At 41.7% G+C, this 17,500-nt stretch overlaps 2 protein-coding genes across 5 annotated transcripts in view; one reads left to right on the top strand and one right to left on the bottom strand.

Moving 5' to 3' along the window:
• Window positions 1-5,881, top strand: part of LOC100554980 (zinc finger protein 420) — a 32,728-nt gene extending 26,847 nt beyond the window's left edge. The window contains exons 6-7 of the mRNA XM_062973194.1: window positions 347-430; window positions 2,818-5,881. Of these exons, the coding sequence (XP_062829264.1) occupies window positions 347-430; window positions 2,818-4,868 (2,135 nt within the window). The 3' untranslated portion in view covers window positions 4,869-5,881. The remainder of the gene's footprint in view (window positions 1-346; window positions 431-2,817) is intronic.
• Window positions 5,882-9,799: 3,918 nt separating this feature from the next.
• LOC100555175 (major histocompatibility complex class I-related gene protein) overlaps window positions 9,800-17,500 on the bottom strand; it is a 33,934-nt gene continuing 26,233 nt past the window's right edge. For all 4 annotated transcript variants that reach the window (XM_062973210.1, XM_062973211.1, XM_062973212.1 and 1 more), the window contains exons 11-14: window positions 16,279-16,308; window positions 13,591-13,628; window positions 11,559-11,629; window positions 9,800-11,465 (exon numbers count right to left, since the gene is read on the bottom strand). In XM_062973210.1, the coding sequence (XP_062829280.1) occupies window positions 11,591-11,629; window positions 13,591-13,628; window positions 16,279-16,308 (107 nt within the window). In that variant the 3' untranslated portion in view covers window positions 9,800-11,465; window positions 11,559-11,590. The remainder of the gene's footprint in view (window positions 11,466-11,558; window positions 11,630-13,590; window positions 13,629-16,278; window positions 16,309-17,500) is intronic.

Below are 17,500 nucleotides of genomic sequence, written 5' to 3' on the forward strand. Positions count from 1 at the left end.
TCCTGGTTGTTATCTGGATGGGAGGCCACCCATGAATACCATCTGAGAGGAAGGGCCTTATGTATACGTGTTTAATCTGTGTGTGTTAAATGGCTTTATCCTTTCATCCATTGTATATTAACTCTGATGCTATTTTTCACCTTGTGCCTTGGGGAGAGGTGGGTCAGGAATTCATTATCATCATCATCATCCTCTTCCTCCTTATCATAATAGAAGGCACCTTCAAGGCAGCAGGTCCCACCTGATCTTGGAAGCTAAGCAGGGTCAGCCCGGGTTGGTACTTGGATGGGAGACCGACAAGACGATTAAGGAGTCAGTGGTCATGACCGTTGTGTTTTCATTACAGAAAAGGAAGCCCCGGGGACTGATGTCTCCAATGAAGACGAGCAATCTGCAGATATTGGCTCAGATGGAGAAGAAAACGAGATAGGTAGGAGGTTATGCATACTCTTGGCAGATGTGTATTACTATTATTATTATTATTATTATTAACACAATAATAAGTGTGACTTGCCCATGGCCACCCAATGGGTTTCCGTGGCTGAGCAGAGATTCGAACCCAAATCAAAATCCAATGTTCAAATCAAATTGGTTTACTCTTTACTCCTTAAAGAAATCTTAATCACACATTTTATTTTATTTACTTTATATGTGACCTTAGTCTAACTCTCAAACAACCACTCTTTGAGTTTCCTTTGGAAGAGAGGAAGCGGGATATAAATAATACTACTAATCATTATTGTTACTACTAGTAGTGGTAGTGGTAGTGGTGGTGTCTGCCTTATATCATTTTACCATTGTATTTTACTATTATTGTGTTATACTGTATTATTGAGTTTTTAATCTGTTTTATTTTATCTGTTTCCTGATGTTGTTTATACAGTAGAGTCTCACTTATCCAACATAAACTGGCCGGCAGAACTTTGGATAAGCGAAAATGTTGGATAATAAGGAGGGATTAAGGAAAAGCCTATTAAACATCAAATTACATTATGATTTTACAAATTAAGCACCAAAAACATCATGTTTTACAACAAATCGACAGAAAAAGCAGTCCAAAACATGGTAACGTAATATACTGTATATACTCAAGTATAAGCCTAGTTTTTCAGCCCTTTTTTAGAACTGAAAAAGCCCCCTCTCGGCTTATACTCGAGTGAGGGTCCTGGTTGGCTTATACTTGAATATATATGGTACATTTAATATTTTTCTCTATTTTTATTGGTATTATTACATTTATTATTTTTCTCTATTATTATTGTTAGTATTACATTTATTTTACTCTATTTTTATTATTATTAATACATTTATTATTTCACTCTGATATTATTGTTATTACATTTGTTATTTTATTCTAATTATTAAAAGGATACATAAGGACATTTACATTGAAGAAGATGAGAATTATGATTTAATCAGAGTTGGACAGTCTTATCTTAAATTTGAGCTTTATGTAAATATTCAAAAACATTTAACCTACTGATGCCTCGATTAATGTAATTTTATTGGTATCGGTTTTTATTTCTGAAATTTACCACTCTCGGCTTATACTTGAGTCAATGTTTTCCCAGTTTTCTTGTGATAAAATTAGGTGCCTCGGCTTATATTCGGGTCGGCTTATACTCGAGTATATACGGTAGTAATTACTGTATTTTATGAATTTAGCACCAAAACATATTGAAAACATTGGCTACTAACAAATTGACTACAAATAAAGATAGAATTGCAAAAAATGAACTCACAGTAGCAAGATTTTCAGAATTTAAATCCATAGAAAGTTCAATCCTTGCTGCCTAGAGAAACAGCTATGGATTGGAGCAGGAGGCCGACCGCATTGGATAATCCAGAACGTTGGATAAGCGAATGTTGGATAAGTGAGACTCTACTGTATATGCTTTTAATCTTGTTCATGTTTTGTTCTTTGGATTTGTTCCCATGTTAGCCGCCCTGAGTCCTTTTGGGGAAATGGAGGTGGGACAGAAAAATAAAGTACTGTAGAGTCTCACTTATCCAAGCTAAATGGGCCAACAGAACCATGGATAAGCGAATATCTTGGATAATAAGGAGGGATTAAGGAAAAGCCTATTAAACATCAAATTAGGTTATGATTTTACAAATGAAGCACCAAAACATCATGTTATACAACACATTTGACAGAAAAAGTAGTTCAATACGCTGTAATGTTATGTTGTAATTACTGTATTTACGAATTTAGCACCAAAATTGCATGATATATTGAAAACACTGACTACAAAAATGCCTTGGATAATCCAGAACCTTGGATAAGCAGGTCTTGGATAAGTGAGACTCTACTGTATTATTATTATTACTAATAATACCCTGTTTCCCCTAAAATAAGACATCCCCAAAAAATAAGACCTAGTAGAGGTTTTGCTGAATTGCTAAATATAAGGCCTCCCCCAAAAGTAAGACCTAGCAAAGTTTTTGTTTGGAAGCATGCCCAACAAACCGAACACCAGAGCATGCAGGATCGGTAAATGTACGTACCATAAAGTGTTGTACATGGAAATAATGGTAGTAACAAGAAATTCTCGATAGGATTCACAGTTTGTCTGGTTATGCTGGTTTGTGATGACAACTACTGTACAGTATATAATAAATGTTCATTTTTTTGTTCAACAATAAATGTGAATTCTTCTTCATGGAAAAATAAGACATCCCCTGAAAATAAGACCTAGATCATCTTTGGGAGCAAAAATTAATATAACACACTGTCTTATTTTCGGGGATTGAAATGATGATGATGATTATTATACAGATAATTCAGGACCAAATAATCTTCTTTGATTCCTTCAGATGACGGGATGGAAAGCGATAAAAAGAATGAAGGCCTGAAAAGCCAACCCGATGAAGCACAGCAAACACATGGAAACAAGTGGCGTGTTGTCGAAAATAATTTGCTCGAGCCTTCAATAGGAGGAGGCTCTCATGACGAATCTGAAAGGTGTACGGATGACGACGCGGATCTCCTCTTGGTTTGCTCTGAATGTGGGAAATGCTTCGTCCATCCGGCGGATCTTACGAAACACGAGAAAACTCATATCGGAGGGGAAGAGGATCCAAAGCAATTGACTCGCAGCTCGGACCAAGTACTTCCTACGAGCGAATGTCCCTATAAATGTAAAATTTGCGGAAATGCTTTCGAGAAGCGCGAGAGACTCGTCCAACATCAGAGGAAGCACGAGAAAAAGCCCTGCCAGTGCTTGGAGTGCAAGAAAGCCTTTGGTGACGTCAAAACGCTTCAAGCGCATCAAAGGATGTATAGAAATATGAACGCTGAGCGCAGAGAAAGCCGTAGCCAGCTTTTCAGCCTTTTCGCTTTTCAGAATATGTTTTTGGGTGAGAAAACTTACAAAGGCACAGAGTCCGGGAAGCGGTTCAAAAGCAGGACGCTTCTTGAAGCACACCCGAGGATCCACACAAGCGAGAGGCCTTCTGAGCTTGGAAGAAGCACTCCCATGAGCGAGAAAACCCGTGAAGGCCTGCAGAATGGGAAGAACGTCTCTCATCTCGCAAATCTTCAATCCAGTTTAAAGGCACATGCCGCGGAGAAGCGCTATGGCTGTCCCGAGTGCCCCAAGACCTTCGCTTCCAGGGAACAATCTACATCCCACCAAAGGAATCACACACGCGAGAAACCTTATAAATGCCCCGACTGCGGGAAGAGCTTTGCCTGGATTTTTCACCTTAAGGCGCATCGGGCCATCCACGCGGCGGAGAAACCCTATAAATGCTCTGATTGTGGAGAAAGCTTCGTCCAGGATTCACATTTAAAGGCACACCAAAGAAAGCACACAGGAGAGAAGCCCTATAAATGCTCCGACTGTGGGGAAAGCTTCGTCCAGGATTCGCATTTAAAGGCACACCAAAGAAAGCACACAGGAGAGAAGCCCTATAAATGCTCCGACTGTGGGGAAAGCTTCGTCCAGGATTCACATTTAAAGGCACACCAAAGAACCCACCATGCAGGAGAGAAACCCTACAAATGCTCCGATTGTGGGGAAAGCTTCGTCCAGGATTCGCATTTAAAGGCACACCAAAGAAAGCACACAGGAGAGAAACCCTACAAATGCTCCGACTGTGGGGAAAGCTTCGTCCAGGATTCGCATTTAAAGGCACACCAAAGAAAGCACACAGGAGAGAAACCCTACAAATGCTCCGATTGTGGGGAAAGCTTCGTCCAGGATTCGCATTTAAAGGCACACCAAAGAACGCATACAGGAGAGAAACCCTATAAATGCTCCGACTGTGGGGAAAGCTTCGTCCAGGATTCGCATTTAAAGGCACACCAAAGAACGCATAGAGGAGAGAAACCCTATAAATGCTCCGATTCTGGAGAAAGCTTCGTCCAGGATTCACATTTAAAGGCACACCAAAGAAAGCACACAGGAGAGAAGCCCTATAAATGCTCCGACTGTGGGGAGAGCTTCATCCAGGATTCACATTTAAAGGCACACCAAAGAACGCACCACGCAGGAGAGAAACCCTACAAATGCTCTGACTGTGGGGAAAGCTTCGTCCAGGATTCGCATTTAAAGGCACACCAAAGAAAGCACACAGGAGAGAAGCCCTATAAATGCTCCGACTGTGGGGAAAGCTTCGTCCAGGATTCACATTTAAAGGCACACCAAAGAACGCACCACGCAGGAGAGAAGCCCTACAAATGCTTAGGCTGCGGGAAGAGTTTCAGCCGCAGCTCAGAATGGAAGGAGCACCAACGAATCCACGCAAAGGAGAAACCTTTTAAATGCCTGATAAATAACTGCGGAAAGGGGTTCTGCGGTGTGAAAAATCTCAAAAAGCATCAGAGGAATTTCCATCAGCAATCGACCGGTCCCAAGGAGTGATGCCAGGAAGATTTTGAAATGTGCGCCCAATCCAAAGGGAAATGTAGATACAACTGACATATACGAGGGCTATCCAGAAAGTTCATTACGTTTTGGAATTAAAAATAAACAAAGTATAGGAGAAAACATTTACCATATTCAGTTGAAAGCCAGACCCAAATACTAGTTCTCACCATAGTCCCCACTATGGGGGGGGGGAGGGCTTTTCAAACACTTTTATCGCTATGATAACTACCTAGATTTCAGTGGGGACTATGGTGAGAACTAGTATTTGGGTCTGGCTTTCAACTGAATATGGTAAATGTTTTCTCCTATACTTTGTTTATTTTTAATTCCAAAACGTAATGAACTTTCTGGATAGCCCTCGTATAACTGGGATGACCTGGATGTCGTTGGGACATCCAACACTTTCTCTCTTCTCCAGCTCTGAGAAGGTCTCCCTCACAGTATCTCAATTGCAATGCTGTGGCAACTCTCTTTGTCTCTTCCTTTCCTTCCTCCATTTCCCTTTTTTCCTTTTCCTTCTTCCCTTGCTTCCTCCTCATACTCCTTCCTGCCTTTCTCTTCCTTTCTTTTTCTTCCTTCCTTTCCCTTCCCTTATGCCTTCCACCCCATTCATTTCTTTCCTCCTTTTTCCTCCCCTCTTCCTTCCTTCTCCCTTCCTTTCCCACATACACATACATATCACCCGGCTTCACTTCCTTTCTTTTCCCGTGACATCACAGAGGGCCACTTCACCTAGCCACGGCCAATCAGTTTTGTTCCGATTCTTTTGCTCCGGGCCTGAAAGGAGTCGTTATTTTAATCCAAACCCATCAATTATGTCTTAAGTTTGAGAATGGAGGATATTTTGTGCCAAGTCTGATTCTGATCCATCAAGCCACAGAGAAACTTTTGTGATACAAATGGACAAACATACATACATACATATATGCATTGACTTTTTATATATGTGGATTGGAGTCTTTTTTTAAAAAGCTAAAGATTCTTCAATAAAATTGAGTTGCATTGTCTGTTTGTTGGTTATTTATTTATTTATTTATTTATTTATTTATTAACAGCATTTATATTCCGCCCTTCTCACCCCGAAGGGGTCTCAGGGCGGATCACATTACACATATAGGCAAACATTCAATGCCTTTTTTAACATAGAACAAAGACAGACAAACATAGGCTCCGAGCGGGCCTCGAACTCATGACCTCCTGGTCAGAGTGATTCATTGCAGTGATTCATTGCAGCTGCTCTCCAGCCTGCGCCACAGCCCGAGCTCTTATTTTATCCCTTTTAAAAATAAACAATCCATATTCCCATGGATACTCCGTTCCGCATCAATATTTACAAATGACAGCCATCAAAAATGAAATGAGAACCTGCTTATTGCTGACCATTCATCCATTTGTGGCTTTCTTGAGCCACAATCCTGTTAAGCATTTTTGCTTAGAAGATCCCACAGCACTGAGCCATGGTGGTTTGAAAGTGGGATTGAATTGCATTCATTCTACAGTCTGGACCAGGCATGGGATAACTTGGCCCCTCCAGGTGTTTTGGACTTCAACTCCCACAATCCCTAACAGCCGGAGTTGAAGACCAAAACACCTGGAGGGCCAAAGTTGGCTCATGCCTGATATAAATGCACCCTTGAAGACACACTCTCAACAAGATCTGGGGTATTGGGAGTTGTATGTTTTCCAGGCTGTATGGCCATGTTCTAGAAGTATTCTTTCCTGATGTTTCACCTACCTCTATGGCAGGCATCCTCAGAGGTTGTGAGGTATGGAGAAACTAAGCAAGGAAGGTTAATATATCTGTAGAAGTTCCTGCCAACTTAGCAGTTGGAAAACATGGAAATGTGAGTAGATCAATAGGTACCGCTCCGGTGGGAAGGTAACAGCATTCCATGCAGTCATGCCAGCCACATGACCTTGGAGGTGTCTACGGACAACACCGGCTCTTCGGTTTAGAAATGGAGATGAGCACCAACCCCCAGAGTCAAGACATGACTGGACTTAACATCAGGGGAAACCTTTACCTTTAGAAGTTCCTGGGTGGGGCGAAGAACTCTGTTGGAGGCCAGTGTGAATGTTGTAATTAATCTTCTTGATTAGCATTAAATTGCCTTCCCAGCCTTGCATCCTGGCCTCGGGGAATCCTTTGTTCAGAGTTGTTAGCTGCCCCTGATTGATTCCTGTCTGGAATTCTTCTGCTCCTTATTTACTGTTCTGATTTTGGAGTTTTTTTAAATATTGGAACATGGCCATACAGCCCGGAAAACATACAACAAACCTGTGATCTGGGCCATGAAAGCCTTCGACAAAACATCTGTGGTATTGTTTATGGTATTTAGTTCAGGGGTCCTCAAACTTTTTAAGTGGAGGGCCGGTTCATGGTCCCTCAAGACTGTTGAGGGGCTAAATTATCATTTGAAAATAAATAAGCATAAATTCCTATGCACACTAGGTAAAGGTTTCCCCTGACGTTAAGTCCAGTCGTGACCGGCTCTGAGGGTTGGGGCTCATCTCCATTTCTAAGCCGAAGAGCCAGCGTTGTCCATAGACATCTTCAGGTCATGTGGCCGGCATGACTGCATGGAGCGCCGTTACCTTCCCGCCGGAGCGGTACCTATTGATCTACTCACACTCTGGGGGTTGGGGCTCATCTCCATTTCTAAGCCGAAGAGCCAGCGTTGTCCATAGACACCTCCAAGGTCATGTGGCCACGGGCCTGACTGCATGGAGCGCCGTTACCTTCCCGCCGGAGCGGTACCTATTGATCTACTCACACTCTGGGGGTTGGGGCTCATCTCCATTTCTAAGCCGAAGAGCCAGCATTGTCCATAGACATCTTCAGGTCATGTGGCCGGCATGACTGCATGGAGCGCTGTTACCTTCCCGCCGGAGCGGTACCTATTGATCTACTCACATTTGAATATTTTCGAACTGCTAGGTTGGCAGGAGCTGGGGCTAACAGCGGGCGCTCATTCCGCTCCCCGGATTTGAAGCTGGGACCTTTTGGTCCGCAAGTTCAGCAGCTCAGTGCTTTAACACACTGTGCCACCAAGGCCCCCCATATGCACACTGCACATGTCTTATTTGTAGTGCAAAACAACAATGAAAGAACAATACAATATTTAAAAATGAAAACAATTGTAACCAACATAAACCTATCAGGATTTCAAGGGGAAGTGTGGGCCTGCTTCTGGCCAATGAGATAGTCAGGTTACTTAGGATTGTTGTTGTGTGCCTTCAAGTCATTTCTGACTTTGGGTGAGCCTAAGTCTAAAACTGAGGGCGGGGGCCAGGTCAATGACCTTGGAGGGCCGCATCTGGCCTTAGTTTGGGGACCCCTCATTTGGTTGTTTGGGGAGGGGGGGGGGTTGATTTGTTGTTTTGAGAATTTAGTTGTGTATACTCCCAGCGTTGCAGAAATGAGCCAACATGGTTTCTTCACTACCTTCACCTTTATCTCCCACTTGTGTTTATCAGTATTTTGCCTCTCCTCGCCTTCCCCACCCTCTGGGAACAGTACTTTCCTTTGTTCAGGTATCATTTCAATTGATACATCGTAAAAAGAGAATGGTTTAGTTCTTTATACAGTAGAGTCTCACTTATCCAACATTCTGGATTATCCAACGCATTTTTGTAGTCAATGTTTTCAATGCATTGTGATATTTTGGTGCTAAATTCATAAATACAGTAATTACAACATAGCATTAATGTGTAATGAACTACTTTTTCTGTCAAATTTGTTGTATAACATGTTTTGGTGCTTAATTTGTAAAATCATAACCTATTTTGATGTTTAATAGGCTTTTTCTTAATGTGTCCTTATTATCCAACATATTCGCTTATCCAACGTTCCGCCGGTCCGTTTATGTTGGATAAGTGAGACTCCACTGTATTTTTCTTTGACTTTATCAATCTTCTCCATTTCAGATCCCAGTTCTTCTTGATTCAGCTTGATGTATATTTGGTTCTCGTTTCAAGGATGTAACCCTGGAACATAAAGTCAGCTAGGTATCCGTACCATTTTTTAACTTTCTACTTTCTTTGCTCTTTCCAACCCAAGGCCACAGTTGCTTGCATGCCAACTATTGTGTATTTCATAATTTCCCCCCAATCCTTAATGTTTGTGTCCTTGTCTAGTTTCTGGGTGAAGAATTCTTTATTATTCAATACCATTTTGTGTCCTATTAATTCTTCCATTTCCTTCTTTAGCTTGTTATAAAATTTTTGTACTTTTGTCACATTCCTACCACATATGCATATAGGAGCCAATTTCTCCACATGTGTGCCAACACAATTTTGTGATTGAATTAGTTATGTGAGCTAATAGAATTGGGGTTCTATACCATTTAGTATTTTCCTTTGTGTTTCTCTAATCTATATATATAAAAGAGTGATGGAATCACGGCGACCCACAAAACAACAAAACTACAGGCCCCCCAACCTTGAAATTTGACAACACAACCCATCATCCACACCTCTAGGTTGATACAACAAAAAGAAAAGAAAAATAAAGTCCTAATTAGAGAGAGAGGAATAATTGCTTTTATCCAATTGCTGCCAGTTAGAAGGCTAAGCTCCTCCAACTTGGTCTCCTCGCAACCCAATAAAAAATAATAAAAAACACTAAAAATTAATACAATAAAATACTATAATAACAGAAAATAACTAAAAATAATACAAGAAAATAATAAATAAAAATATAACTTACAATAAAAAAATGCAAATAACGTCAAATAAAAATTACCCAACAATTTTTAACCAATACCACCACCACTTTGCCACAGCAACGCGTGGCCGGGCACAGCTAGTCCTTATACAATAGTAATAAATAAATAATAATAATAAACTTTATTCTTATACCCCGCCCCATCTCCCCGAAGGGACTCGGTGCGGATTACACAGGGACAAGCCCGAACAACATAACATAGCATAACATGTATAAAATTTAATAGCAATTTAAAACATTCCAACAATAAACAAAAATGACATAACAAGACAATTACTTTATAGGCCTGAGCATATAGTGGATTTTTTTAAAAAAATTGAATTGATCCAGTATTCAGTGTCTGACTCATTGCTATTCAGGTCCTCTTTCCATATCTTGGCAAATGTTTGCTTCAATTTATATTGTTTTTCAATTAACTTCTTGTATATAAAACCCATCAGGCCTTTCTCCTTTTTGAATGTCCACTTTAGAATTTGGTCAAAATCTGTTTCTGGACCATCTTTTTTCTTCCAACCCATAATCTTTTGTTACAATCCAACCACATCTGGGTTTAGAAGGTCTCTTATCAATTTCATTCTGTTTTGTTTTAAATTTGTTATCACTTTGCCAAATATCTGTTCCTTTTCATTGTCTAAAAACCCTATTGGGAGTATATCTACTTTATTTATTGGTAATTTAACTTGCCATCTTTTTCCAGCACTCCGTGGATGAGATCATTGCTTCCCCTTTGATTTCTTTTAAAGTTTTATTGTCCACCCATCCTTTTAAACACAAGCAATGATCTCATCCGTTTATTGTTTTTTTCAATTCTGGCCTATCTTGAATCATCAAAATCTAATTCTAACAATCTTGTTAATTGTCAGGCCTCAAAATAGTCTTGTAGATCAGGTGCCCACATCCTCCATTTCCTTCTGGGGAGTAAAATACTTAATTGGCAATTCTATTTTAATTTTCTGCTATCCAAGTTTGTATTGAATTATCCCATTTCTTGATTATTTTGCTGGGGATATGATATGGAAAGACTTGGAACAGGAATAAAAAATTTGACTATCGTAATTTTTCTTGACATATCCCAGTTCCGGTTATGCCAGTTGCGGATTTGATTGTTTACCTTTTTCCATAAGTGGTTATAATTTGATTGAATAATATTGTTTAAATTTTGGGGAATATAATGTTAAAGTAGGAATGATTGTATATAGATTTGTTTAAATGTAATTGAGTCATGGTGGTGCAATGTGTGCTGGAGATTGCATCATGCACTGTATACTGTTTACTATGTCAGTATGTAAAGGGTTAAGTGCCTGCAAACTTGGATTGCATCAGACAGCAGAGTCTGGGATAAATTGCCCTCTGCTTCCTATCTTATTTTCTTATTTTCCTTCCCGTCTGTGCCTGCATGAGAACTGTGCATTCCGTTCGTGAGTAAAACTTTTGATAGAGAACTGAAGACTCCAATGTCATTATTTATCTAGTGTTTTCTCGTCAGCAACTTCTGCTGCGTGTGTGCCTAGCAAATCGCCCTGACATATAAACCCCTAAATATTTCAACTTCTTCTTGCCTAATTTTATCCCCAAGATGGTCTGTATTTCTTTTAACTCTTTCAAAGTCAGATTTTTATGTAAAATTTCTGATTATTGCTTTTCACAACCCCCTCCCACCATATAATCAACTATTTTAGAGGCTCAAATCCATCTCAAACAGCTGGAAATAATAACAATAATAAGCCCACAGTAAGAAAGAGAGATGGAACAAACATGTTCATTTTAATTCAATACAAAGCCAGTGAAAAGCAATGGAAGGCAAGAAGGCAGAATTTGAGAAGCCTGGCGGAGAAATATCCATCCGGAGCAGAAGAGGACTCATCCTGGAAAAAGAGAAGCGATTTGGGGCTAAAGAAGGGAGGAGTTCTGCCAAAATGGAGAGACTGCCTACTCTTTGATACAAAAGGAATTATTACCTGCAACAATTGCCTGCTTGTTTCGATGATGATCAGTCACTGGTATCATATAACACCTTTCCTGTTGATTCCTGCGACAGAAAACATAAGAGTTTTTTTTCCTTTTTAAATTTCACCAGAGTATAATCATGTATATTTCCTCTTGTTTTCCCATCAGAACCTCCCATGTAGCACTGGTGGCTATGCTGCGCTCTCTGCTAGACAAGAGACCAAATATTCCCACAAAAACAATGCAGCCTCAGCCTAAAACTCCGGGGTGGGCTTGCCTTCTGACTTTTGGCTTTCTTCAGGATGGTTATAAGTCCCTAACACATCAAATCAGTCAGCAAGCTCTACATGTACGAGGGTTGAATGAAAAGTAATGCCTCCGCCTTCGTAACTCCTCAACAGCTGGCAGTTCCATCTGGCGGGAAGCCTTAGCATTGAACGGTTGTGTTGTTTAAGTGGAAAGTATGGAACTCTGCGCAGACGGGAAAGCCTTAGCATTGAACAGTTGTGTTGTTTAAGTGGAAAGTATGGAACTCTGCGCAGACGGGAAAGCCTTAGCATTGAACAGTTGTGTTGTTTAAGTGGAAAGTATGGAACTCTGCGCAGATGGGGAAGCCTTAGCATTGAACGGTTGTGTTGTTTAAGTGGAAAGTATGGAACTCTGCGCAGATGGGGAAGCCTTAGCATTGAACGGTTGTGTTGTTTAAGTGTGAAGTATGGAACCCTGCGCAGACGGTCGGTCCATGCGACTTAAGCAACGTGCAGTTATTGAATTCTTGACTGCAGAAGGTGTCACCCCAAAGGAGATTAATCAGAGAATGCAAATTGCTTATGGCGATTGTGTTGATGTGAGTCCTGTGCGTCGTTGGGCGAGTAAGTTTAAAGATGTTGAGGCGGGAACATCTGACCTGCGTGACAAACAAAGAGCTGGACACCCTGTGACAGCAACCACTGAGTTTCACAAGCAAAAGGTTGACAGATTGATTCAGGACAATCATCGTATCAGAGAGAAATTTCAAGCATAAATCGGCATTTCACAAGAACGTGTGGGTCACATTATTGCTTTGCTTGGCTATCGGAAGATCTGTGTACGACGGGTACCCAGGATGCTGACGCCTAAAATGAAAGCGCAGACTTGAAATTTGCCAGGAATTCTTCTCGCATTACGCGAATGAAGGTGACACCTTTCTCCTTTCTGCTGTCAAGAATTCAATGACTGCATGTTGCTTAAGTCACATTGACTGACCGTCTGTGCAGGGTTCCATACTTCTCACTTTAACAACACAACCGTTCAATGCTAAGGCTTCCCGCCAAATGGAACTGTAGAGGAGAGTCTACTGAACAAGCCAGGACCTGCCGCAGACCAGTGCTGCCATCTGTTTTGGAGTTACGAAGGTGGAGGCATCACTTTTCATTCAACCCTCGTATTTCTGGGCTCTTTGGGGCCCCGGAATCTGAGAAGGATGAGAGAGGACTCACTGGACCTGTGCCTGTCAGATTGGGACACTTGGGAGCATCCTGAAGAGGCAACAGGAAAGGAGGATGGATGCATCCCAGGCAGAGAGACTTATCCTGAGTCCGTTGAACCAGAGACAAGCCGCGAATATTAGTCTTTTGGAGGCGTCTCATTGACAGAATCACCATAAGTCAAACTCGGCTTGATCGCAAATCACAATTCAAACACCATTCATGAAAGAAGCAGTTATTAGGATAAAGAGCCCAGTCCACAAGCCCCTCTCCAAACGGATACATCCGGATGGGGTGCTGTATTCCTTCCTGGTGCCATTTGGAGTAGGATTGAGACAAAAATGCAGCAATGGGTGAAGAAGGAGTGTTTCATGTGTTTGCATGCATTTGGGACTTTTTGTAGTTTGAGGATGAAAACTACCTTCAAATCATGCTGAAGTTTTAATTTGAGGGAAGTGTTAAAGGAATGGGACAGGAGAGCAAAAGTGGGGTCCAGGAGCTGCATATGGGACACTTAATTGGTTACGTATACTAACGCAAGGGCCCTATTCCAATGAAGGGATTCGATGGCTCTTACCGCTTCCCGAGCTTCCTGGGCCTCAGACTGCTTCCTTTCTGCAAAGGAGAGAAACAGGAGAGAATCAGTTACAGAAAGAGGTGGAAAGGGACTGGTCTCTCTCTTTTCTCACAACATCCCAATGTTTTACACCTGGAAACCAGGACACACCTATACAGGGCTCAGGTAACATCAGAGTGTGGACTGACTAGTTTGGCACTTTGAACTCAGGGAAAGGTAGAGGAAGGAGGAAACTGGGACATTTTAGAAGCAGCGGAGAAATTGGGGCAACAGAGGATTGAATGAGGCTGTCAAATCAAAATACTGAGGAGGGGATGCTTTTTTCCTCTGGATATCTTCACCCAGCAATACAGTCAATACTCTACATTCGCTGGGGTGAAGGGCACAGGCCCCTGTGAAAGTGGGCAAATGCTAATAATTGCTAATTTTTTCCCAGATTCTTCAGCATAACTCTATGGCCAATGTCCACTGGAAGTTGAGCATAGAGCCACACCAGAGCAGATATAAATGCCTGTGGACCTTCTCTGTTGTGGCACCCCATTTATGGGATACGCTTCCCTTGGATGTCCGGCCGCTCTCAAATCTGGTATATTTTTGGCACCAAATTAAAACATGGCTTTTTATCAAAGCTGTTTGGGCTTAATCTCGTTATTGTTTGAAGGGCACCTGTGGTGAAGTGTGAATTTTGGTTTACAGTTGTTATGTTGAATTATAGGTATATGTTTGGAATGGGTAAGTATTAGAGTTACCAGTGCGTGGGGGATGGTAGCCAGCTCAGCATTCTGAGGCAAGTTGCCATAGAAACGTAGGCTGAGCCAACTGCCGTTTGGTAAGAGAGAGCAGATTTTGAAAAGAGAGTCAGTCTGTGATCAGGGAATCACAGAGAAGACTGGTTCTAAGGTAGTGAGAACCAGGGAAGTTCGGATCTCTAGTTTGAGTCGTTTTAAATAGGCCAAGTGACATTTGAGTTAGCAGTGGAGTCTGGGTAATAAAGGGAAAGAAATCCCAGTTGGATCTGTAGTGATCAGTTAAATTAAGAACATCGGTTGGAAGGAAAAAAGTTTAAACTGCTCAAGGGAAGAAATAATCCTTTTGAGAGTTGTTTCATCACATGTTATCATTGTAACTGTTGAAGAAGAGTACCTCTAAGTGAGAAGTAACATTGAAACTGCTAAGCTTATGTACCTGAATAAACTTGTTACTGGTTTTCAACATCCAAGCCTCTGTTACATACATTCTAAGCCAAGTTACGCTACCCTTTAAAGTAAAAGTAAACATCTCCCTGCGTCTTTGGTGGTTGCATCACTCCAGCACCTATACAAGGTTTTAACTAATTCAGCCTTTTTCTTCTCTCTTATTTAATATGCTTTTAGATTTATTACTTTTTATATTGTTTAAAACACAAGACACATACCTTGATTTCACCCCATTTGGACTATATTAATGCAGGGCTTTCCTTGGAAATTATTTGGAAACTGCAACAGGCCAGAAAGCTGAGCGGGGCCAATTACGGGGAACTTATAGGATCTCCTCCAACCATCCTGACTTAGCAGGGACCGTCTGAATGAATGCTTTGCTGCCCCACTTTCTTAACTTCTTTTAAACTGTCCCGGTTTCTTTCTTCTTCCCCCACTTTCTCCCTTTAGTTGTTGCAAGCTGAGTTCAAAGCACAAAAGCTGTTTATATTCAATTAACACAGCAGGAAGGGAAGGAAACGGGGCTCAATCTTGCCCTTCCTAGTAGGCTCAGGCCAAACAAGATGTTCAATATGTTATCGAAGGCTTTCATGCCCGGGATCACAGGGTTGTTGTGTGTCTTTCGGGCTGTGTGGCCATGTTCCAGAAGTATTCTCTCCTGACATTTCGCCCACATCTATGGCAGGCAGAGGCATGGATAAACCTCTGAGGATGCCTGCCATAGATGTGGGTGAAACGTCAGGAGGGAATACTTCTGGAACATGGCCACACAGCCCGAAAGACATATAACAACCCAAACAAGATGCTTCTCCCAGCTTTTGTGTTCTTCCTCATTCATCCCATTTGTCATCTCAACCACACTCTGGTGTTTCTGAGCCATCCATGCCTTGTTTTCTATGAAATGTGGGAGGCAATGTAGTATTATTTATTTATTTACAGTATTTATATTCCGCCCTTCTCACCCCGAAGGGGACTCAGGGCGGATTACAATGAACACATAAATGGCAAACATTCAATGCCAACAGACAAACAACATATATAGACAGACACAGAGGCATTTAACATTTTTTCCAGCTTCACAATTCCGGCCACAGGGGGAGCTGTTGCTTCACTGTCCAGTAGTGGCTGTACTTCCTCATTCCATTCCTCATGTTTTGCTGGCAGTTTTATGATGTTGTAAATTAGTTAAATTAGCCTCCCGCATTACCTAAATTTCCCTAATTGACAGATGCAACTGTCTTTCGGGGCTGCATAGGTCAACAGCAAGCCGGGCTATTTAATGGTCGGGGGCTTAACCCGATCCGGGCTTCGAACTCATGACCTCTCGGTCAGTAGTGATTTATTGCAGCTGGTTACTAGCCAGCTGCGCCACAGCCCTGTTATTTGCACCCTGTTTTGATATCTCAGCAAAACAGATCAGCAAAGGACTGAACAAATCCAAATGAGGCCCCACAAAGTTGGATTCCATAGAGTTCAGAGGATGGTAACTCACCTGTTTCTGGTTCGACGTCTGATGTTACATCTGCAAAGACAAAAACAGAGGATTGGATTCAAAGGCACCTTCACCATCTTCCAGTCGCCCTAAAAGTTTCCAGATATTTTTAATAAAGAAAGGGAGGGAATGCCCCGACTGATGGAAAAGGACCAGATTTTGTTTCCCCTTCTTTCCAGTTTCTGGAAATGACTTGCATCCTTTCAGGTTGTCCCCAACTTATGCCAACACTAAGGTCAATCCGTTACAGAATCCTCTTGGCAAGATGTGTTCAGGGTGAATTTGCCTTTGCCCCCTTCTGAGGCTGAGAGAGTGTGACCTGCCCAAAGTCCTCCAGTGGATTTTCATGGCAAAGTGAAGATTGAATCCAGGCCACCTTTCCTTTTCACTCAGGGCACTTCTTGGCAGCCTCATAATCTGGGACAAATACGTGGAGCAAAAAATTGCGCGACCGGAGAGCAAGTCCTAACATGGAGCTATCAGTCTCCATCAATGTTCCCCCCGCATCTTGACACTGTTTGTAGCAGATTTTAGAAATCCACAAGATGGGCAGGTGACATATGGCGGAAGTTTACTTTTAATTTTTTTATATTCACACTTCAAGATGCACTAGTTCATAGGAGCTGATGTGGATATCTGAATGTGCATAGATTTCCTATTATCTTTCCTCCCCCTCCACCCTAAAAGTTTCCAAATCTAGTAAAGGAATCTGTCTCTTTGTGATAAACAGAAAATACACCCAGATTGATGGAAAGGGACAGATTTTTTATTTTACCCATTGTTTGGAAATGATTTATGTCCTTTCCAATTGTTTCCATCTTATGGTAACCCTAAGGTCAATCTACGAGGGTTGAATGAAAAGTAATACCTCCACCTTCGTAACTCATCAACAGATGGCAGTCCTGGTATGCGGCAGGTACTGGCTCATTCAGTAGACTCTACAATTCCATTTGGCAGGAAGCCTTCACATTGAACGGTTGTGTTGTTAAAGTGCGAAGTAGGGAACCCTGCACAGACGGTCGGTCAATGCCACTTAAGCTTACTTACTTACTTACGCAATCCCTCGTAGTTCGAGGATGGTGGTCCTTCGTCTTCGCTATCTTGGGGATGGATCTGTAGGTGGCTGAAGAGACCTATTCTTGATCTGCATGTTCTCCCGCAGTGAGGACATCGGTTTCCAGATGGAAGGTGGTCAGGGTTGGCTTGACACTCCTTCCTTTTG

Source organism: Anolis carolinensis, chromosome 2 (assembly GCF_035594765.1).
Source record: "Anolis carolinensis isolate JA03-04 chromosome 2, rAnoCar3.1.pri, whole genome shotgun sequence".
NCBI classification, from domain to species: domain Eukaryota; kingdom Metazoa; phylum Chordata; class Lepidosauria; order Squamata; family Dactyloidae; genus Anolis; species Anolis carolinensis.